Genomic DNA, 23,604 nt, shown 5'->3' on the forward strand with positions numbered 1-23,604 from the left:
ACTTAATTTTACATTTTTTTTTTAAATTATTATTCTCCAAACTCCTCGTTGGTATAGTGGTGAGTATCTCAGACTGTCACGCGGGAGACCAGGGTTCGATTCCCCGACGGGGAGAAATCTGCTGGGTGGCGCAGTGGTTAGCGTGGTTGCCTCACAGCAAGAAGGTCCTGGGTTCGAGCCCCAGGGTAGTCCCACCTTAGGGGTCGTCCCGAGTCGTCCTCTGTGTGGAGTTTGCATGTTCTCCCCGTGTCTGCGTGGGTTTCCTCCCACAGTCCAAAGACGTGTAGGTCAGGTGACTCGGCCGTACTGAATTGTCCCTAGGTGTGGGGGTGTGGGTGTGTGGGCGGGCCCTATGATGGTCTGGCAGCCTGTCCAGGGTGTCTCACTGCCTGCCGCCCAATGACTGCTGGGATAGGCTCCTGAGAGCAGGATAAGCGGTTTGGATAAGGAAATGGAATTCTCCAAACAACCCTTTTATCCATCTGCAGGAACTGTCAGGTGTCTACAACTCTTTCATCATGGGGTGCCTCACAAAAGGCAAGACTTCATTTTAAACACTGGCTAGTAATTGTTCCGCTGGGAAGATGGCGGCGTGAATTCACGTTTGCGGCGGCCTCAACCAGTAGCGTCCATGCGGTGTCTTTGTCCACGTCTGTGTCTAAATTGGTCTTCGTTTGATGGCTGGGAGAGCTTGGTCTGCTGCGTCCTGTGGGCCCAGGGACCACGGCTCCTGCCTGGAGCTGAGCCCGAAGAGGTAACACCGGGGGCGGTCTGACAGGACGCGAAAACGGGGCAGGCTAAGCTAACTGCTAGCCCATGCAGACTGGCAGTTCCGATAACACCGAGGGCGGTCTGGCGGCGGCCTCGACTGTGTTTTAGTGTCGTCGGGTGGAGTGGGGGGGGGGTGTCGAAGGTGTCTGGCTGGGAGAGCTGGTGTTGGCTCAGCTGAGGGATCCTGGTCTGGTGCATCCTGTGGGCCCAAGGACCACGGCCTTGACCGGAGCTGAGCCCGAAGAGGAAACACCGAGGGCGGTCTGACAGGACGCGAAAACGGGGCAGGCTAAGCTAACTGCTAGCCCATGCAGACCGGTGTCACGGCACGATCTTCTCGGGGTAAATACTTATCCGGCGAAGGCCCCCTTGTCGCATGTTTAGCACATTTTTAGGTAGCTAACGTTCTGCCCATTTAAGAAGATCGCGAAACATTGCGTTTGTGGCAAAATAACGTTGATATTATATTTTATTTTTTATAGATAATGAAAATATTATTCAAGCTTGATGCAATCAAGTTTGTTAGTCAGTTTGTTGGTCAGTCTGTGTCCTGGCTAGATTACTGCAAGGCATATAATCCGTGAAATTCTGTATGTAGTGTTCGCTGTCAATCAGAGGAAGCAATAACTTAATAACCAATCAGTCACCATGGTGACACTGGGTGTGAATACAGCTGACAACACTTAACAGCTGGAGGGTGATTTGAGGAGGTTGAGGTTGATACTGCTGAGATTTGAGACTCCTGACTCTGAGGCGATCAGGGCAAACTAGTTCACTGTTTGCAGTCAATATAAACGGTTAGTTAAAGTTAGGTAACGTTGTTAGGCTATCCAAAGCAGCATTAACGTTAGCTAGCCTAACGTTAGCTAGCATTCCCCAATGTTGGTAGCTATCTAGCCAGCTAGCATATATGTGTTAGTATGGATATATGTGTTAATGTGGATATATGTGTTAGTGTGGATATATGTGTTAGTGTGGCTATATGTTAGTTTAGATATATGTGTTAGTGTAGATATGTGTGTTAGTGTTATGTGTGTTAGTGTGGATATATGTGTTAGTGTGGATATATGTGTTAGTGTAGATATATGTGTTAGTGTAGATATATGTGTGAGTGTAGATATATGTGTGAGTGTGGATATATGTGTTAGTGTGGATATATGTGTTAGTGTGGATATATGTGTGAGTGTGGATATATGTGTTAATGTGGATATATGTGTTAGTGTTTATATGTGTTAGTGTTTATGTGTTAGTGTGGATATGTGTGTTAGTGTTTATGTGTTAGTTTGGATATGTGTGTGAGTGCAGATATATGTGTTAGTGTGGATATATGTGTTATTGTAGATATATGTGTTAGTCTAGATATATGTGTTAGTCTAGATATATGTGTTAGTGTGGATATATGTGTTAGTCTAGATATATGTGTTAGTGTGGATATATCTGTTAGTGTAGATATATGTGTTAGTATGGATATATGTGTTAGTGTAGATATATGTGTTAGTGTGGATATATGTGTTAGTGTAGATATATGTGTTAGTGTGGATATATGTGTTAGTGTTTATGTGTTACTTTGGATATGTGTGTGAGTGCAGATATATGTGTTAGTCTAGATATATGTGTTAGTGTGGATATATGTGTTAGTGTAGATATATGTGTGAGTGTAGATATATGTGTGAGTGTGGATATATGTGTTAGTGTGGATATATGTGTTAGTGTGGATATATGTGTGAGTGTGGATATATGTGTTAATGTGGATATATGTGTTAGTGTTTATATGTGTTAGTGTTTATGTGTTAGTGTGGATATGTGTGTTAGTGTTTATGTGTTAGTTTGGATATGTGTGTGAGTGCAGATATATGTGTTAGTGTGGATATATGTGTTATTGTAGATATATGTGTTAGTCTAGATATATGTGTTAGTCTAGATATATGTGTTAGTGTGGATATATGTGTTAGTCTAGATATATGTGTTAGTGTGGATATATCTGTTAGTGTAGATATATGTGTTAGTATGGATATATGTGTTAGTGTAGATATATGTGTTAGTGTGGATATATGTGTTAGTGTAGATATATGTGTTAGTGTGGATATATGTGTTAGTGTTTATGTGTTACTTTGGATATGTGTGTGAGTGCAGATATATGTGTTAGTCTAGATATATGTGTTAGTGTGGATATATGTGTTAGCGTAGATATATGTGTTAGTGTAGATATATGTGTTAGTGTAGATATATGTGTGTGAGTGTAGATATGTGTTGGTGTGGATATACACTACCGTTCAAAAGTTTGGGATCACCCAAACAATTTCGTGTTTTCCATGAAAAGTCACACTTATTCACCACCATATGTTGTGAAATGAATAGAAAATAGAGTCAAGACATTGACAAGGTTAGAAATAATGATTTGTATTTGAAATAAGATTTTTTTTACATCAAACTTTGCTTTCGTCAAAGAATCCTCCATTTGCAGCAATTACAGCATTGCAGACCTTTGGCATTCTAGCTGTTAATTTGTTGAGGTAATCTGGAGAAATTGCACCCCACGCTTCCAGAAGCAGCTCCCACAAGTTGGATTGGTTGGATGGGCACTTCTTTGAGCAGATTGAGTTTCTGGAGCATCACATTTGTGGGGTCAATTAAACGCTCAAAATGGCCAGAAAAAGAGAACTTTCATCTGAAACTCGACAGTCTATTCTTGTTCTTAGAAATGAAGGCTATTCCATGCGAGAAATTGCTAAGAAATTGAAGATTTCCTACACCGGTGTGTACTACTCCCTTCAGAGGACAGCACAAACAGGCTCTAACAGGTACTATTTAATGAAGATGCCAGTTGGGGACCTGTGAGGCGTCTGTTTCTCAAACTAGAGACTCTAATGTACTTATCTTCTTGCTCAGTTGTGCAACGCGGCCTCCCACTTCTTTTTCTACTCTGGTTAGAGCCTGTTTGTGCTGTCCTCTGAAGGGAGTAGTACACACCGGTGTAGGAAATCTTCAATTTCTTAGCAATTTCTCACATGGAATAGCCTTCATTTCTAAGAACAAGAATAGACTGTCGAGTTTCAGATGAAAGTTCTCTTTTTCTGGCCATTTTGAGCGTTTAATTGACCCCACAAATGTGATGCTCCAGAAACTCAATCTGCTCAAAGAAGTGCCCATCCAACCAATCCAACTTGTGGGAGCTGCTTCTGGAAGCGTGGGGTGCAATTTCTCCAGATTACCTCAACAAATTAACAGCTAGAATGCCAAAGGTCTGCAATGCTGTAATTGCTGCAAATGGAGGATTCTTTGACGAAAGCAAAGTTTGATGTAAAAAAAATCTTATTTCAAATACAAATCATTATTTCTAACCTTGTCAATGTCTTGACTCTATTTTCTATTCATTTCACAACATATGGTGGTGAATAAGTGTGACTTTTCATGGAAAACACGAAATTGTTTGGGTGATCCCAAACTTTTGAACGGTAGTGTATGTGTTAGTGTAGATATGTGTGTTAGTGTTATGTGTGTTAGTGTGGATATATGTGTTAGTGTGGATATATGTGTTAGTGTAGATATATGTGTGAGTGTAGATATATGTGTTAGTGTGGATATATGTGTTAGTGTGGATATATGTGTTAGTGTGGATATATGTGTGAGTGTGGATATATGTGTTAATGTGGATATATGTGTTAGTGTTTATATGTGTTAGTGTTTATGTGTTAGTGTGGATATATGTGTTAGTGTTTATGTGTTAGTTTGGATATGTGTGTGAGTGCAGATATATGTGTTAGTGTGGATATATGTGTTATTGTAGATATGTGTTAGTCTAGATATATGTGTTAGTGTGGATATATGTGTTAGTCTAGATATATGTGTTAGTGTGGATATATGTGTTAGTCTAGATATATGTGTTAGTGTGGATATATGTGTTAGTGTGGATATATGTGTTAGTGTGGATATATGTGTTAGTGTGGATATATGTGTTAGTGTAGATATATGTGTTAGTGTGGATATATGTGTTAGTGTGGATATATGTGTTAGTGTGGATATATGTGTTAGTGTGGATATATGTGCTAGTCTAGATATATCTGTTAGTGTAGATATATGTGTTAGTATGGATATATGTGTTAGTGTAGATATATGTGTTAGTCTAGATATATGTGTTAGTGTGGATATATGTGTTACTTTGGATATGTGTGTGAGTGCAGATATATGTGTTAGTCTGGATATATGTGTTAGTGTAGATATATGTGTTAGTGTGGATATATGTGTTAGCGTAGATATATGTGTTAGTGTGGATATATGTGTTAGTGTGGATATATGTGAGTGTAGATATGTGTTAGTGTGGATATATGTGTTAGTTTAGATATATGTGTTAGTCTAGATATATGTGTTAGTTTAGATATATGTGTTAGTTTAGATATATGTGTGTGAGTGTAGAGATATGTGTTGGTGTGGATATATGTGTTAGTTTAGATATATGTGTTAGCGTGGATATGTGTGTTAATGTGGATATATGTGTTAGTATGGGTATACGTGTTAGTGTAGATATACGTGTTCTAGTAGTTTTTGGTTGTGCTTTTGCCTTTGTGTTGCACTGCTGTGTGCAAGTGCATGAAAGTGCTTGTGATTGTGCTGATCACATCTTCCAGTGATTTTGAAGTGTCTGAAAGTAGTTTTCGTGACATTGTAACTTATTCTGCACTGTGATTCATAGAGGGGGGGACAGGGGAACAAAGAAACAGGCATTTCATCTGGCTTTTCTCATTTCTGGCTGTGGCCCAATTTTGAATTTATTTTGCTTTTTTTTTTTTTTTAAACTCATCATTCCTCGTGCAGGCTAGTTTGCTCAGGACGCCCGCCGCCCTGCACCAGGCGGCGGGCGTCTGGATGTGCGGCTGCAGACGCAGTGTGGTGGACATGCTGGCAGCAGAGCGGCGTATATGTGCAGGAAGCGCAGCGCCAATGCAACGGGAGCAGGACGCACAACAGCAGGCAAAACACACAAGCGGACAAGGAGCACATGGTCGCAACCTCATTTTTTAATAATTTCTTTACAGTGAGAAAAGAATTTACATATAGATTTGTATAAACTCAAAATTATCATTCTCATTAAATACAAAGATATATAAATATAAAATACAAGAGTATTTCTGTTCCGCTAACGGCTGTACGAATATAGTTTGGTCTAAGCCGGTGAGTGGCCTCCGGCGTGTGTCCGGTCTCGCCCTTTATAAAACATTAGACTTTGACTCAAACGCTATAAACTCCACTTCTACAGCAGGCAAACTTTATGCTTGAAAAATAGAAATATAAGACAAGAAGGGGGACATGATGAGTCCACGCCCGGCTGGCCGGCGTGCTCAGAGCAGGAGCAGCTTGACTGACTGCGAGGAGGGACTGGTGCGAGGAGGACGCCTCGGAGGAGACCCCGGCCTTCAGCCCTGAACGTGTCTCGTCAAACGAACTCCCCGCTCGGGGAAGCGTGCGGTCGTTAACCGAGTCGGGACTCGTCGCCGGAGACGAGAGCGATTCCCGCTCTACCCTTTTGACCTCCCTCCCTCCAGTCAGTGAGCCGGGTCCCGCCGCACAGACGCCACCACTGACCTGACAGCAACAAGCAACACACAACATGTCCAGCCAGGAAGCCGAGGCCGTGTGCTGTCCGGCTAAGCTCAGCCTGCAGGCAGCTGCTGGGTTCACAGACAGGTAGCGCTTAAAACGGTCAGGCTCGTTACAGCTACTGAGCACTTTAATTAACCAGCGGCTAATGCAAAGTGGCCCCATTGGTCCAAGCTGTGTTAAGGAGGCACTGACTCCACCGGCCTATTGACTCAGTGACACCACAGGCCTCTGCTTCTCTGCCAAGCACTGCACAAAACGGGGGGGGGAAAAAATCAACAAAATAAATAAAAGCAATAATTTAGTCAGTTGTTTACATTTATACAGACACGAAGCAAAACAAGCTGGCCTTAGTGACCACAGACACACAAAAAGAAAAACTATACACACAACCTTTAAAAGGCTTCTGTACCGTCAGTCGGGATGCGTGAAGGTTTGGGGTGAACGTCACAATGTCGACCCCTGCTGGTTATAATCAGTATTGTGGGGAGCACAGGAAAAGAACGGTGGGTGGTCTTGGGGCAGTCTCCAGTAAGAGGCACTATATAGTTGACTCAGTTTGCTTCAGGGGAAACCAACTCTCTAAGCAGCACAGGCATCTCTGGACCAAATCACATCCCATATTAGCCTACATCTTTCTCAAGGCAAAAGCAATAAAAATAGTCACATTCACATTCACAGTTCTGTCTGACGTAGCTCCCCCCCTCGCTAGAGAGCGGCTGGGTGGGAAGCTGGCTAGCCTCGCCTCAGGCGGGTCACGTGTAGGAAGACCGTTAAAACCTGCTAGCCGTTCACGCCGTGCTGCCCGTCTCCGGTCTCGAGTAGCGTGCTCACATCTATTCACGAATTCCCACGGAGCGAAAGGCCTCGGGTTCGAGTCGGCATGTGGTTGGTGTACAAAGGTGCTTTGTGACACACGGCTGTGTGGTGAAGTACACCGTCAGCCCTGGCAGCTGTGCTGTGCGTGTACACAGGCAGTACTGACATGTGCTCCATGCTCGTGGCTGTTGAGCACGCTGGACACGCCGGGACACCGCTAAGTGTGTGCTAGCAACTGTGGCGGCAGCTGACCGACTCCGTGTGTGCGATTCTTTATAAACCCAACAGCTGCCTGTGTGTGTGTGTGTGTGTGTGTGTCAGAGAGGCTCGTAAGTGCATGTAGGCGAGTGTGGTGGTGGTGGTGGTGGTGGGTGTATGACCTCACCCTGTCTGTGCTGCTGTGGACTATGGCTACAGTGAGTGTGTGACTAAACTGCCCCCCCCCCTCTAGGCCAGCAGGAGGCAGTATAGTGTGTAGAGCAAGGTCATGGCCACACAGTAGAAGAGCAGGAAGCCTGTCGAGAGCAGCGAGGAGGAGGAGGAGGAGGACAGCGAAGACGAGGAGGACGTGGAGCAGCAGGGGGGCCCGGTCACTGCCGTCTCTCCCGCCTCCACCCTGCCCTCCCCCGCAGTGGCCAGCAGGGCCGTCACACAGCGCAGCACAGCGGGCAGCTTACACAGAAAGACGTCAGAGGACACACACACCTCCGTCTGAGCAGGAGACGAGAGCAGGTGAGAGAGGAGGAGGAGGAGGAGGAGGAGGAGGAGGAGGAAGAAGAAGTGAAGTGTAGGACGGTGGGAGAAGAGGAGGGAGTGTTAAGTACAACGTAGGCAGAGTTTGATGATGTTCTAGCCTACAAAAACAGGCTGTTATTAATACATGACACACAAACACACATAATTGGTATGAACTGGTGTATTTAAAGCTGCAGAAGGGAGTTTCTGGCCGATGGCGGCGGACGGAGCAGCCGCTGGTTTAGTCGACTACGACTCCCCACTTCCGTTTCCCCGCTGGAGTGACGTCAGATAGCAATCGCGGCTCCTGGATTCTAACACGCGCTTCTTATAACTTGTCATGTGTTTAGTGCGAAGGTAACGGCCATGCGCAGCAGTCAACAAAGGGGGGGAATTTTCAACACTACCAGAAATCAATGGGTAACGGTTTACCTTCAAAACATGGCCTCGTGCAGCTTTAAACTACTAATGATTTTCTGACCAGAGAATCAACAGTAACGGGAGAGTCGCTGCGGCTGAACTTACTTCCTGGACCCCCAGCTTGCGGCAGGCGGTGATGAAATTCTCGATGTTGAGTCGACACTTCGCAGCGCTCAGTTTTGGCTGAGGGAAATTAAGAGCGAAACGAACACAAGGTCACACACCAGACTCAAACACGTCGTCGTCATCGCTCTCTTTGGTGCTCCCTCAGTCCCCGCACATTCCAGTATAACCCAAAGACTCACTCACCACTGCTGGGGAGGGAATGTGGATGATTGACACGGAGCGTGGACGCAAGTGATTGGCCAGCTGGCAAAGGACGGTGCCGTTGGACAACGCCTCCCCAAGATCCACTGGTAAAGTGATCTTCAGCCGGGACTCCAGAATCTGACGGGAGAGAAAAGCGGGAGGAGGCTGAGCGTACGCTGAACCAGTTCGTGACGACCTGCTCGGGCTGAAGTTTAATCCAGATGTGGTACAGTACCTTACGTAGTTGTTCAACATCTGGTCTTTCCTCCTTCGGAGATCTCAGTATGGTGCGAGACTCACTCCTACCAGACTCCTCCAGACTATGGGCTGATCCTGATGAGGAAGAGGAAGAGGGTGGGGAACAATGGCGGATCATCCGAGAAAGACTTCCAAGTACATAATCGAGACCTTGTAGAAAATGTTCGGCAACGCTTTAGTATGGGGAACATATTCTAAGTTACAAAAACTTAATTACTAGTGAATTAGTAATGATCAAGATGTCACTTTAGTATGGGGAACATATTCTAAGTAACAAAAACTTAATTACTAGTGAATTAGTAATGATCAAGATGTCACTTTAGTATGGGGAACATATTCTAAGTAACAAAAACTTAATTTAGAGTAATTTCACACTATGAACACTTGTAGTGTTGTGTGTTGTTATGTAAGAACAGACCATATTCATTACGTGTTAGTAAGGGAGAATAACTCTTCTTGTGGTACTACCACCTTATAAAGGCCATACTAAGCAAAGCATATTGAGATGGTACTACTAATAAGCAATACTTCTGAGGTTATAGAGGGAAAACTCATAGTTAATGGCTTACTGGTTGTATAATAAGGCCATGCAGAATAACGCATTAATGAGTACGTAATAATGACCAATTACGAGCCAATATGTTGCTAATTTGCATGCTAATAAGCACCTAATTAATGGTGACTATGTTCCCCATACTAAAGTGTTACCAAATGTTCTTTTGGAGGTTTCCTCAGACGAGGAAACGGCATCAGAAAAACAAGCACAGGTTACAACATGATTTGCACTGAAGACACCTGGGCTTCATTTGCTCAGCTGCTGAGTCCCTGCCCGAGTGCCAGTTCTGTAACTCAGGACATGGCAGTGTTTGTTTGTGTGAACTGGGGCGTCCCATTTTATTCTGTTGGCAATCTCACCATATGGCGAGCTTTTCAGGGTGGCGAGTTAGCTTGTCAAGCCTTTATTTGTGAGGGCTTACAGTTGTTGGTGTCCTTCCCTGTTGGAACTTTAAGCGTTCGAATAACTGGACTGTGTCATGTGAGAGGGCAGAAGTGTGCGTCTACCTGTGGCCTTGACGTTGCAGCGGGACGAGACGCGGAACAGGAAGCTGTTGGGTTTCTGGACTTGGCCGGGAGGGGACGATGCTTTCGGGGAGGACGGAACATCTGGCCCAAAAGTAAGACAAGTGTCAAACTCGGCAAGTACCTTTTCCTCTGTCGCAGGGCTTCACTTGTGTGGATGTTTGTTCCCTACCTGATTTGCTGACGGAGCGCTTGATGACCGCTGGAGGGTGTGTGACAGACATCTGATCAGCACTCTGAAAACAGGACATTTCACATATTTAAGAGGGGCAAAAACCAAGGCCGGCACTGCTGAGCTTCTCTAAGTGGCTTCGAGTTGACTGATTCCAGAGACTACTCACTGCACAGCGCTGTCTGAGGGACAGCTGATGGCTGTTGTTTTCCGGTGAACCAGCACTAGGGGGAGACAAAGAGCAAATACTGAGGAAAACTTCCAACACCCTGACAGGGCCTTCGGTACTCATTTATCCAAAGCCTAGCAAAATCCAAGAGTGGTAAAAGTGAACGTAACTTCGACATCTACTCGGTGTTTTACTCAGACACACTCACTCAGTGTTGGGTACAAATCGTTGTGAGAAGCCTTACCCTGTGTGACTTCCTGTCTGTGGCGAAGAGGCCAAATGGCTTCCTGTTTTGGACGGCGGCTTCAACAAACTGCAAAATTAGGATTATAGGATGGTGAGGACTCAGATTGAAACTCTTACATTGTGCTGTCTCTCAGTGCCACTAAAGAACATCTGTATCAGCGTACAGTATTAACCGCTACGTTCGGCGTTTCTCCAGCCCACAAGAATGGACGCTGTGTGGGGAACAACAGGGCGTCACTATCCTTGTGTGACATACGAGTGTATTAATACTGATTTAAACATTTTCTGCCCTTCCCCGAGGCACAATAAGCTGCTTTCCTCTCTATTCAACACACTCCTGAACTCGTACAAGTTCCTCCCTCTCTATTAGTTCCTCCATCTCTATTAGTTCCTCCATCTTCCCTTCCATCTTTTTTTTTTGGGGGGGGGGGTTCCCCTTTTCCTCTCCAGTTGTATCCGGCCAATTACCCCACTCTTCCAAACAGTCCCGGTCGCTGCTCCACCCCCTCTGCTGATCCGGGGAGGGGGTGGATGCCTCCTCCCATACATGTGGAGTCACCAGCCGCTCCTTTTCACCTGACAGTGAGGAGTTTCACCAGGGGGACGTAGCGCGTGGGAGGATCACGCTATTGCCCCCAGTTGCCCCTCCCCCGTGAACAGACCGACCAGAGGAGGCGCTGGTGTAGCGACCAGGACACATACCCACACCCAGCTTCCCACCCACAGACACGGCCAGTCGTGTCTGTAGGGGACGCCCGACCAAGCCGGCGGTAACACGGGGATTCGAACCGGTGATCTCCGTGTTGGTAGGCAACGGAATAGACCACCACGCCACCCGGACACCCCTCCATCTTTTTATCTCTGCACATCCACAGTACTCACAGGCCATCCTTGGCCTTTTCCCTCTGCTGCTGCTGTCGCTCCCTCTCTTGCCAGATGAGCAGGGTGCCGGGCCTCCTCTTCTCCTCCAGGGACGGACTGGATGGAGATGAAGAACCAGATGATGGCGGACCTAGCTCCACCTGTATGGTGGACCTGAGGGAATGTGTAAACAGGGGAGCGGAATGGAGAGAGAGAGAGAGAGAGAGAGAGAGAGACGTTTGCACAGGACGACACTAGCCGGAACATCCATTGTAAAAAGCTAAATCATGATGTCATCTTCTCTCTCTCGGGGTCGCGGGGATGCTGGAGCCTATCCCAGCACCCCCGCGACCCCGAGAGCAAGACAAGCGGTTCGGATAATGGGCGGGTGATGTCATCTTGTTTATGGATCAACAAACTTCATAATACCAAGCCTGCCAGCTGGACCAGGCGGTACGGAGTCATCGGCTCAGAACTTGCGCCAGTGGAAAGCAGCGGCAAGTTATCGCTACACAAACACAACCTGGTGTTATACGTGCACATCTGGTAAGAAATGTAAGAGCCGAGCCTCAACATGTACTTGAAATCACCGTATGTCCTGTTATCCATCCCTTCGCGCTCTGCCACGTCTCAAATCCCTCAAGCCAAGTGTTTAAAAAAAGACGTCTTGTCCTGTTTTGTTGACAGCGAAGAGGAAGGATGCAGGAAACAGAAGAACAGATCTGAGGGGCTCCAAACAGGACTGAACGGAGACACTGTTCAGTCCTGTGGTGTGAATATGTGCTATTGTGGACGGGACGAGGCGGCGTGCTGAGACTGATCAGGTCTAACACGTCAGGAGCGATGCAGAAAGTGCTCGTTTCTGTACAGCCGTGCTTTCATTCTTCTTCTCTGGTGGCGTTTGAGGGGCACAGTGTGTGAGTGATGCTGTGCGTCATGGGAACTGCAGCTTATTGACTTTTCCCAGCTCCTCAAACACGCTGAAGCGACACTGTAAAATGAGGCCTGGAACAAAGGCAGGGAGCAAACCAAGCAGAGTGAAGTTGTCCGTCTCTCTCTCTGGGTCTGTGTGACTGGCTGGCTGTGTACACAGCCACTGCTGCAGGGGAGGACAAAGGTGCAACCCAGCACCCAAACAGCCAAGGAAGAACCAGTTTTCACTGATAAAGACAAGTGCACACACACACACACACACACACACACACAAACACACACACACAAATATGTGCATGGCTTCAAACCACCGACATCCAGACACTGAAGACCCTTACTTGAACGAGGACTCTCGGGTTGGGGACGGAGAAGACTGCGCCGTCTGCTCCTGGGAACAACACAATGGGAACCCGTCACTTGCCTGTACTACACAAATACGAAACAACGAGCGATGAAAAGTCGTGAGAGGACTGGTAATTGTCCATTTCGGGGCAACATGTACCAGAGGAGGCGCTGTGAGAGGAGGGGTGAGGGCGTCTGTCCTGCAATCTTCCTCCTCCGTCACACTGCTGTCGATGAAGTCCACCTGCTCAGTGCCTCCGTTCACCACAGCTAGCAGAAGAGGAGGGTACAGTAACAGATAACAGCGGGGGGGGGGGGGGGGTGAGACTGACAGGCAAGTGGAACAACACAGTACAACCCGGCAGGACACTCAACAGCACGTCCTGCAGGACACTCAGCAGCACGTCCTGCAGGACACTCAGCAGCACGTCCTGCAGGACTGTCCTCCAGGACTCGAGTGTGGAGGACGTGCTGTTGAGTGTCCTGCAGGACTCGAGTGTGGAGGACTGTCCTCCAGGACTCGAGTGTGGAGGACGTGCTGTTGAGTGTCCTGCAGGACTCGAGTGTGGAGGACTGTCCTCCAGGACTCGAGTGCGGAGGACGTGCTGTTGAGTGTCCTGCAGGACTCGAGTGTGGAGGACGTGCTGTTGAGTGTCCTGCAGGACTCGAGTGTGGAGGACTGTCCTCCAGGACTCGAGTGCGGAGGACGTGCTGTTGAGTGTCCTGCAGGACTCGAGTGTGGAGGACTGTCCTCCAGGACTCGAGTGTGGAGGACGTGCTGTTGAGTGTCCTGCAGGACACTCAGCAGCACGTCCTGCAGGACTGTCCTCCAGGACTCGAGTGTGGAGGACAGTCCTCCAGGACTCGAGTGTGGAGGACTGTCCTCCAGGACTCGAGTGTGGAGGACGTGCTGTTGAGTGTCCTGCAGGACAGTCAACAGCACGTCCTCCACACTCCGGGCTGCAGGCCACAAACCGTCAACACAAGACTTATGTGTATTTGCTGCCTCCGTCAAGACTGCTGTACTGATCCCTGTTGTGTACTGCACTGACACCTGCACGTGTCTGTTTAAGCATATCTGTGTCTGCAGTTACTGAGAGTGTGTGTGTGTGTGTGTGTGTGTGTGTGTGTGTGTGTGTGTGTGTGTGTGTGTGTGTGTGTTTATCAGTTTTGGATAAATGTCCAGTACGCCAGCCCCAGTCAGGACTGTCCTCGCTGTGTCAAATCTGCTGAGGGGGTTTAGCTTGGGTCGGTTCCAGAGTGTCAACATGCAACATGAAGCCTTCACGGCATCGTCACTTATGAAACACTGGTACAGGAAGTTGTCCACTCCATGTCCCCGTTTGTCCCCGCTGGTTTAGTTACTTCAGTAAATGTCGCTGCTGTCAGACGGTCTGCCAGACTTACTGCAGCAGAGCCTGGTGTCAATACAGTATCTGCTGATAAGACACGGTGTTGTGTCTGGACGGGGACTAGTGGACGGGGACTGGTGGATGTGGACTGGTGGACAGGGACTAGTGGACGGGGACTGGTGGATGGGGACTGGTGGACAGGGACTGGTGGACGGGGACTGGTGGATGCGGACGGGGACTGGTGGACGGGGACTAGTGGACGTGGACTGGTGGACGGGGACTGGTGGATGTGGACTGGTGGACAGGGACTGGTGGATGTGGACGGGGACTGGTGGACGGGGACTGGTGGATGTGGACGGGGACTGGTGGACGGGGACTAGTGGACGTGGACTGCTGGACGGGGACTGGTGGATGTGGACTGGTGGACGGAGACTGGGGCCTCAGCTTGTCTCAGCAGGGCTGCTACACGAGAGACATCAGGACTCTTACATCATATCCCAGTACTGACAGAAGCACAATGTTATCAGGGTAGTGTTGCAGTGTTTATCCTGGATGGACTATGTGTGTGTCTGTGTGTGTGTGTGTGTGTGTGTGTGTGTGTGTGTGTGTGTGTGTGTGTGTCCCTCCTCACCTCGGGTCACCTCCAGAGGAGAGTCCTCTTCTACCTCCTCCTCCAGGTTCCTTTGGTCTCTGCTGACCTCAGCGATGCGGAGAGAACGCTCGGAAAAGTCATCTGCCGACTGAAAACACACACACACACACAGACACACACACACACACACACACACAGCGTTCATTATGGCTGCCACCATGTCCACATGGAGCGCTGTGTATTGGGATGTGGTGAGGTGAAAGGTCGGGGTGGCTCCTCTCTCACCTCGTTCCCAGACCATCTTTTGCTGCCACTGTCCACACTGTTGAAGCCAGAGTCCAGGCCCCCAAACTGACCTGAGAACAGCTCGTGCTCCGACAAACTGGGAGGAACCATGGAGAGAAAGCACACTGAGTACAGACACACATGCTTTGTTTCACTCGCTCACACACACACACACACACACACAGCCTCTCTCTCTCTCTCTCGCCCCTCCCCCGTGCCGGTGGTGCTCACCAGCTGTTGAAGCCGGTGGGCCTCAGATGCCTCTCCAGCTCCTCCTGGTTCCTCTTGCAGGCCTCGATGTTGAGGTACTTGAAGATGTGGTACTTGCCCTTGGAGCAGATCTGAGCCGGCGGCAGCTGCAGCGGGTTGTTGTCCAGCCAGATGCTCTGCAGGTGGCGCAGGTGGCGGTAGCACACGGGCACGTGGGAAATGCGGTTGCAGGACACGTCAAGCCGCACCAGCGGGAGCTCGGCGATCTCTGTCGACACACAGGGGGGACACTTGTTGGCTCGTGGCGACACACCGGTACGCACAATGGGATGGGGGCCGCCTGGTGTGCGGTTTCAGATCTCACACACACGGGTTGTTCCAGGCTGGATTTGGGATCCTGTTTACAGCTACTGGATGACCACTGAAGAATAGCGGCGTGCTGGGTTGTTTGACCGTGGCGGTCTTGGTGTGTTCAGGGGTTAGAGAGCAGACGTGACTGGGGCTGTGTGACGATGTTAGGCTGGAATTACCCAGCAGCCACTTCCTTTGACTGGGAAAGTTCTGCTACAAGGTTCAGTTGATACGTAAGGAGCAACTGCTGAAGGTTGTTCTCTTACTTTGATGTGGAGGTACTTTATTGATCTACATGGAACCCATCCCAGCTGTGTAGCCAGGAGCAGTGGGCAGGCGCCGTGTGGCGCCCGGCAACCAACTCCAGCTCTTCTCGCCACGCCTTGCTCAGGGGCACAGACAGGAGTATCAACCCTAACATACATGTCTTTTTCATGGTAGGAGAAATCCCACTGCAGACGTGGGGATAACATGCAATCTCCACACAGAGGACGACCTGGGACGACCCCCACGGTTGGATGACCCCGGGGTTCGAACCCAGGCCCTTCTTGCTGTGAGGCGACAGCGCTAACCACTGTGCCGCCCATGAGGTAAAAAGTGCACCACCTACTGTTTTTGGGTTCAGAATGACTACTGAGAGGAAGTTGGCCTGCACGGGAATGGTTTTTGGGTGGTGGTGGTAGGAGTGTGGGGGGGGGGGGGGGAGTTGTCGATTTTCCGTACCTTCAGGCAGAGTGGTGAGCTGGTTTCTCCTCAGGTTCAGGTCCCTCAGACACTCAAGCTGGCCAATTTCTGCTGGCAAACACTGCAGGTCATTGCAGCTCACATCCTGGGGGTAACACAACAGAGGAGAGTGACAGGCTGAAGGACTCGGTGGGACTAAAAGACAGATGAGAGCGACAGGCTGAAGGACTCGGTGGGACTAAAAGACAGATGAGAGCGACAGGCTGAAGGACTCGGTGGGACTAAAAGACAGGTGAGAGCGACAGGCTGAAGGACTCGGTGGGACTATAAAACAGGTGAGAGCGACAGGCTGAAGGACTCGGTGGGACTATAAGACAGATGAGAGCACAGACTGAAGGACTCAGTGGGACTATAAAACAGATGAGAGCGACAGGCTGAAGGACTCGGCGGAACTATAAGACAGATGAGAGCACAGGCTGAAGGACTCAGTGGGACTATAAAACAGATGAGAGCGACAGGCTGAAGGACTCGGTGGGACTATAAGACAGATGAGAGCACAGGCTGAAGGACTCAGTGGGACTATAAAACAGATGAGAGCGACAGGCTGAAGGACTCGGTGGGACTATAAAACAGGCGAGAGCGACAGGCTGAAGGACTCGGTGGGACTATAAAACAGGTGAGAGCGACACGCTGAAGGACTTGGTGGGACTATAAAACAGGCGAGAGCGACAGGCTGAAGGACTCAGCGGGACTATAAAACAGGTGAGAGCGACAGGCTGAAGGACTCGGTGGGACTATAAGACAGGTGAGAGCGACAGGCTGAAGGACTCGGTGGGACTATAAAACAGGTGAGAGCGACAGGCTGAAGGACTCGGCGGGACTATAAAACAGGTGAGAGCGACAGGCTGAAGGACTCGGTGGGACTATAAAACAGGTGAGAGCGACAGGCTGAAGGACTTGGTGGGACTATAAAACAGGTGAGAGCGACAGGCTGAAGGACTCAGCGGGACTATAAAACAGGTGAGAGCGACAGGCTGAAGGACTCGGTGGGACTATAAGACAGGTGAGAGCGACAGGCTGAAGGACTCGGTGGGACTATAAAACAGGTGAGAGCGACAGGCTGAAGGACTCGGCGGGACTATAAAACAGGTGAGAGCGACAGGCTGAAGGACTTGGTGGGACTATAAAACAGGTGAGAGCGACAGGCTGAAGGACTCAGCGGGACTATAAAACAGGTGAGAGCGACAGGCTGAAGGACTCGGTGGGACTATAAGACAGGTGAGAGCGACAGGCTGAAGGACTCGGTGGGACTATAAAACAGGTGAGAGCGACAGGCTGAAGGACTCGGCGGGACTATAAAACAGGTGAGAGCGACAGGCTGAAGGACTCGGTGGGACTATAACACAGATGAGAGCGAAAGGCTGAAGGACTCGGTGGGACTATAAGACAGGTATCCACGCCGGAGTACTACGCTACTTCAGTAACGCCGCAAATAAAGAAACACGCTGGTGAAAGACGACTCAGCAGGGATCATGCGTGACGTGACAGAGCAAAACATCATGAGATGCGGGACAGAGACAAGGGGACATGGTGAAGGACGACCTGCTGGATTAGTCTTACTGTCTGTCCACACTAATGACACAAAGGTCCCGCTGATGGATAGCTGGAAGGTGTGTGTGTGTGTGTGTGTAACCTGAGACACGAGCCCGGTGTGCTGCGTACCAGCTGTCGCAGGTAAGTGAGGGTGTGTATGGAGGCGGGCAGGGAGGACAGCTTGTTGTTGCTGATGATGAGCACTCGCAGGAGGGGGAGCTGGAAGACCGGCGGCGGCAGGCTGGACAGGAGGTTGCGACTGTGGAGAGCAGATACAGGGACACAAAGGACAGCAGTGGTCACGCTTCTGAAACCTGAAAAGCGTTCACTTGAGCGCACAAACTGATATAAACTACGAGGACATCCACCTACCCGTAGTGCACAGAACTCCTAACACAGCAACACAATCAGTAACACACTCAGTAACACAACCAGTAACACACTCAGTAACACACTCAGTAACACGGGTCAGTTTGAAATCAGCAGGGGATCATGTTTACGCTGGTGTGTATAGCTGTTGTGTTGGTGTGTATATCGTTGTATCTTAGCCCCTCTCTTGTCAGGTTCGGTGTCGGAAATTTATTTTTCATTTCCCCCTTTTGCTCCCCAGTTGTATCCGGACAATTGCCCCACTCTTCCGAGCCGTCCCGCTCTCTGCTCCACCCCCTCTGCTGATCCGGGGAGGGCTGCAGACTACCACATGCCTCCTCCCATACATGTGGAGTCACCAGCCGCTTCTTTTCACCCGACAGTGAGGAGTTTCACCAGGGGGACGTAGCGTGTGGGAGGGTCACACTATTCCCCCCAGTTCCCCCTTCCCACCAAAACAGGTGCCCCGACCGACCAGAGGAGGCGCTAGTGCAGCGACCAGGACACATACCCACATCCGGCTTCCCACCCGCAGACATGGCCAATAGTGTCTGTAGGGACGCCTGACCAAGCCGGAGGTAACACGGGGATTCGAACCGGCGATCCCCGTGTTGGTAGGCAACAGAATAGACCGCTACGCTACCCGGACGCCCGAAGTGTCGGAAACCTTTTGTCCACCATAACAGTGACGAACTAGCAAACACCAAAATCAGAAAAGACTGTTAGCACAGTGGGTTTGAGAGGCTCTGCTGACGTGGCTCTGGGTCGGCGGGCGGACCCACTCATGGCAGCCGGCAGCGTTGTTACCTGAGGTTGAGGTAGGTGAGGGCTTGCAGGTTACCAAGGCTGGATGAGAGCGAGCGCATGCCATTGTGATACAGGCTGAGAGTCTCCAAGGAGATGAAGTGACACAGCTCCTCTGGCATTTCACACAGCCGGTTCTTCGACAGGTCTGAAACACACAAAACCAACAATTTACCACCAATCCAGCGGATTACATTTACTGCTGCGGTCCAGAAGTGACGGTCCAACTGCAGTATTACATTCGGCACAAGTGGTGTAGTCGTGTCAAAGAGGCAGTTTCAACACAGCAACCTGCACTACAATCACAACCCACACATGAGAAGACCCACATATGAGAAGACCCACATATGAGAAGACCCACAAATGAAAAAACCCACACATGAGAAGACCCACACATGAAAAGACCCACATATGAGAAGACCCACAAATGAAAAAACCCACACATGAGAAGACCCACACATGAAAAGACCCACATATGAGAAGCCCCACATATGAGAAGACCCATACATGAGAAGACCCACACATGAGAAGACCCGTACATGAGAAGACCCATACATGAGAAGACCCACACATGAGAAGACCCATACATGAGAAGACCCACATATGAGAAGACCCACATATGAGAAGCCCCATACATGAGAAGACCCACATATGAGAAGACCCACACATGAGAAGACTCACAAATGAAAAGACCCACACATGAGAAGACCCACACATGAAAAGACCCACATATGAGAAGCCCCACATATGAGAAGACCCACATATGAGAAGACCCATACATGAGAAGACCCATACATGAGAAGACCCACATATGAGAAGACCCACACATGAGAAGACCCATACATGAGAAGACCCACACATGAGAAGCCCCACATATGAGAAGCCCCACACATGAGAAGACCCACATATGAGAAGACCCACACATGAGAAGACCCACATATGAGAAGCCCCACACATGAGAAGACCCACACATGAGAAGACCCACACATGAGAAGACCCATACATGAGAAGCTCCACATATGAGAAGCCCCACACATGGCATCTAATACAAGCAGAATGTCAGTGATACAGATGTGGATTAAAAATCCAGCTAGTGCTTCTGGCTTTGCAGTCCTACAAACACACTACACGAGCCCACCCAATGAATTCACCAAGCACTGTTCTGCCCACGAGAGTATAGCGTATAGAGTACAGGGTATAGAGTATAGATTATAGGGTATAGATTATAGAGTATATTTTATAGAGTCCAGAGTATAGATTATAGAGTATAGCGTATAGACTACGGGGTATAGAGTATAGATTATAGGGTATAGATTATAGAGTATATTTTAGAGTCCAGGGTATAGATTATAGAGTATAGCGTATAGAGTACAGGGTATAGAGTATAGATTATAGGGTATAGATTATAGAGTATATTTTATAGAGTACAGAGTATAGATTATAGAGTATACAGTACAGAGTATAGATTACATGGTATATAGTATAGATTATAGGGTACAGATTATAGAGTATATTTTATAGAAAACAGAGTATAGATTATAGAGTATATTTTATAGAGTACAGAGTATAGATTATAGAGTATAGATTATATAGATTATAGGGTATAGATTATAGAGTGCAGAGTATAGATTATAGAGTATAGATTATATAGATTATAGGGTATATATTATAGAGTACAGAGTATAGATTATAGAGTATATTTTATAGAGTACAGAGTATAGATTATATAGATTACAGGGTATAGATTATAGAGTATATCGTATAGATTATAGCGTATAGAGTAGAGATTATAGAGTATAGATTATATAGATTACAGGGTATAGATTATAGAGTATATCGTATAGATTATAGAGTATAGCATATAGAGTACAGAGTATAGATTATAGATTATTGACTATTGCAAACTGTTGTTTTCTCCCACATCTTTTCTCTCTCTGAATGATGTCCTCTCCTTTGTCTTCCTGTTTATGTGGATAGTGTGATGTGAGTCTTGCTTGCGTGCACTCGCAGTCTGTCCTCCTCCCAGGTCTCCATGGTGATGGTGGTCACCACCTGGACACTGCTTGGCATCCCCCTCATCACATTTTCTTTTTGCATATCGTATAAATCCGTATAATTTTTTCATCCTGTTTCAATGTTGTATCCTTCTCTCACTCAGATTTGTGACTAAGTTGTTTTTTTTTTTTGTTGTCGGGGCATCCGGGTAGTGTGACGGTTTATTCCGTTGCCTATCAACAAGGGGATCGCCGGTTCGAATCCCTGTGTTACCTCCGGCTTGGTCAGGCGTCCCTACAGACACCATTGGCGGTGTTTGCGGGTGGGGAGCCGGATGTGGGTATGTGTCCTGGTCGCTGCACTAGCGCCTCCTCTGGTCGGTCAGGGCGCCTGTTCGAGGGGGAGGGGGAACTGGGGGGAATACTGTGATCCTCCCACGCGCTACGTCCCCCTGGTGAAACTCCTCACTGTCAGGTGAAAAGGAGCAGCTGGTGACTCCACATGTATGGGAGGAGGCATGTGGTAGTCTGCAGCCCTCCCCGGATCAGCAGAGGGGGTGGAGCAGAGACCGGGACGGCTCGGAAGAGTGGGGTAATTGGCCGGATAAAATTGGGGGAAAATCCTCCCCCCCCAAAAAAAATTGTCTCCGTGGTGACGGTGGTCACATGACTCAGGTCCTGGCATCTGGACACTGCTTGGCATCCTCATCATATTCCTCATATACTTTATAATTCTGTTACAATGCTGTTATCCTCTCGCAATGTTGTATTGTGTAAACACAACATCCACTGCATGGTGACCCGTCTTGGGAGAGGGCTCCTCTTCTGCTGCTGCTCTCCCCGAGGTTTCTTCCCGTTTGTTCTCCCCGAGGTTTCTTCCCGTTTGCTCTCCCCGAGGTTTCTTCCCGTTTGTTCTCCCCGAGGTTTCTTCCCGTTTGTTCTCCCCGAGGTTTCTTCCCGTTTGCTCTCCCCGAGGTTTCTTCCCGTTTGTTCTCCCCGAGGTTTCTTCCCGTTGTTCTCCCCGAGGTTTCTTCCTGTTTGTTCTCCCTGTTTCGGTTACACCGGTGGCGGTGGCGGGATCCGGAAGTGTGCAGATCCTCATGAGTCTCTTCGGAGAGCGGGAATAAAGCAGCGCGAGGGTGCACCTCCGGGAGAGGGTGACTACTGTAAACTACTAAAAAGACTCGCGGGCCGACCAGCCAGGGGGGGGGGGTCACCCCCTTTAGTCGAGCGGTTAGCGATGTCGCCTAGCGGCGCAGTACAACCCTGGTTCGGATCCCACAGCGGGCAGGAATAAGCTCGGTTACACTGTTTTGTTAGGGAGCTGTTCCTCATCTGTTTCGAGGGTCTAAGGACAGGATGTTGTGTTGCTGCACAGCCCCCTGAGGCACATCTGTAATTTCTGGTATTGGGCTACACAAATAAAAGGGACTTGACTTGGAGGTAAAGAAGGACATCAATCAGCAGTTTGGTACACCGTGTTCTCCGGAGCCCTCGTTAGCGCATCACCGCTCTGTGTGAAGTGACACACTGGGGTCTGTAGGGGGAGCACTGTCTGCAGTCTGACCTGCAACAGCCTACAGAGGCATGTGTTGCAAACACACACACACACACACCCAGGCGGGCTGGATTCCCGGACTGCGCTGGTGAAGCTCATGTTTGGCTTGGCGCTCCAACATGGCCTCGTGTCACATGACTGCCCCGGCCCAGAGAAGCAAACACAGCTTTCCAGAACCAGTCTAAAAATGACCCTGGAGAAGCAAACAAAAGAGGACAGTGAAGGATCTGGCGAGGCCAAGACTAGCCCCGTTCCTGACCGTGGCCCGGACAGGCCGTTCCCGAAATAGCCACTACTGGCTGCTCCCGACTTCCCTCCAGGGTCATCTGGGCCGGCGCTCGTGTACTTTGTGGGGTAAATGAATAGTTCACCCCACCCCATTCTGGGGCTCGTTGTCGTCTCCCTTTGTCCTGCCACTTCCCTGTTTAATTCGGCCAGTCCCTCTGTAGCTCGTCTTCAGCATCTGCTCGTTCCCTTGATTTTCCTTGTTTTCTCCGCGTCCACTCGCCGTCCTCCCCTCTCTATTGTTCCTCCAGGCTTTTCCTCTCTCGCGCTCGTCCTCCTCGCTCGTCCTCCTCGCTCGCCCCGCGGCCAGCTTTCCCCTCCTGCTAATGACAGCATCGCCTTCCTCAGCACACTCGGCGAACTCTGCATGGACCCGGTGATTACATCTCCTCGCCTCACCAAACATCTGCCTGACCCCTACTACACTGTGTGTGTGTGTGTGTGTGTGTGTGTGTGTGTGTGTCTGTGTGTGTGTGTGTGTGTGGGGGGGTGTTGCTCATCAAGTCAGTAAGGGCGCTGGAGAGGCAACAGTGAGCTTCTACATGGGCCCAGTGTGACCCTTCATTGCACCATTAACACCAAACGTTCAATATGAGACAGCCCAGTGGGCTTTTATCGACCGGTTGCTGGATGCTGATGTAGCTCCAGCAGGGGTGGGGGGAGGACGGATGCGCTGCTCTGCCGGTTGTCTCCCTCAGTCTCTCTTTATTTCAAGCACACGTGCCCCTAAAGGGAGAACCGTGTGGTAACAGAACAAAAACAAACAAATCTATGATGAGGAGTAAAAATGGTGGGCTCACCTTTGCATATACTCTAT

The 23,604-nt window shown here is 49.0% G+C and overlaps 1 protein-coding gene across 4 annotated transcripts in view; it reads right to left on the minus strand.

Annotated features, from left to right (window-relative positions):
* Positions 1-23,604, minus strand: part of lrch4 (leucine-rich repeats and calponin homology (CH) domain containing 4) — a 59,925-nt gene that overhangs the window by 5,843 nt on the left and 30,478 nt on the right. For 2 of the 4 annotated variants that reach the window (XM_056300471.1, XM_056300470.1), the window contains exons 2-17: positions 18,954-19,098; positions 17,907-18,036; positions 16,224-16,329; positions 15,171-15,417; positions 14,940-15,036; positions 14,694-14,802; positions 12,871-12,980; positions 12,707-12,756; positions 11,457-11,609; positions 10,573-10,641; positions 10,329-10,383; positions 10,160-10,223; positions 9,970-10,071; positions 8,885-8,982; positions 8,650-8,787; positions 8,446-8,523 (exon numbers count right to left, since the gene is read on the minus strand). In XM_056300471.1, the coding sequence (XP_056156446.1) occupies positions 8,446-8,523; positions 8,650-8,787; positions 8,885-8,982; positions 9,970-10,071; positions 10,160-10,223; positions 10,329-10,383; positions 10,573-10,641; positions 11,457-11,609; positions 12,707-12,756; positions 12,871-12,980; positions 14,694-14,802; positions 14,940-15,036; positions 15,171-15,417; positions 16,224-16,329; positions 17,907-18,036; positions 18,954-19,098 (1,751 nt within the window). Of the gene's footprint in view, positions 1-5,534; positions 7,897-8,445; positions 8,524-8,649; positions 8,788-8,884; positions 8,983-9,969; positions 10,072-10,159; positions 10,224-10,328; positions 10,384-10,572; positions 10,642-11,456; positions 11,610-12,706; positions 12,757-12,870; positions 12,981-14,693; positions 14,803-14,939; positions 15,037-15,170; positions 15,418-16,223; positions 16,330-17,906; positions 18,037-18,953; positions 19,099-23,604 lie in introns of those variants that run through there. The other 2 variants (XR_008812177.1, XM_056300469.1) reach the window with 2 other exon arrangements.

This window comes from Lampris incognitus, chromosome 20 (assembly GCF_029633865.1).
Source record: "Lampris incognitus isolate fLamInc1 chromosome 20, fLamInc1.hap2, whole genome shotgun sequence".
Classification (NCBI taxonomy): domain Eukaryota; kingdom Metazoa; phylum Chordata; class Actinopteri; order Lampriformes; family Lampridae; genus Lampris; species Lampris incognitus.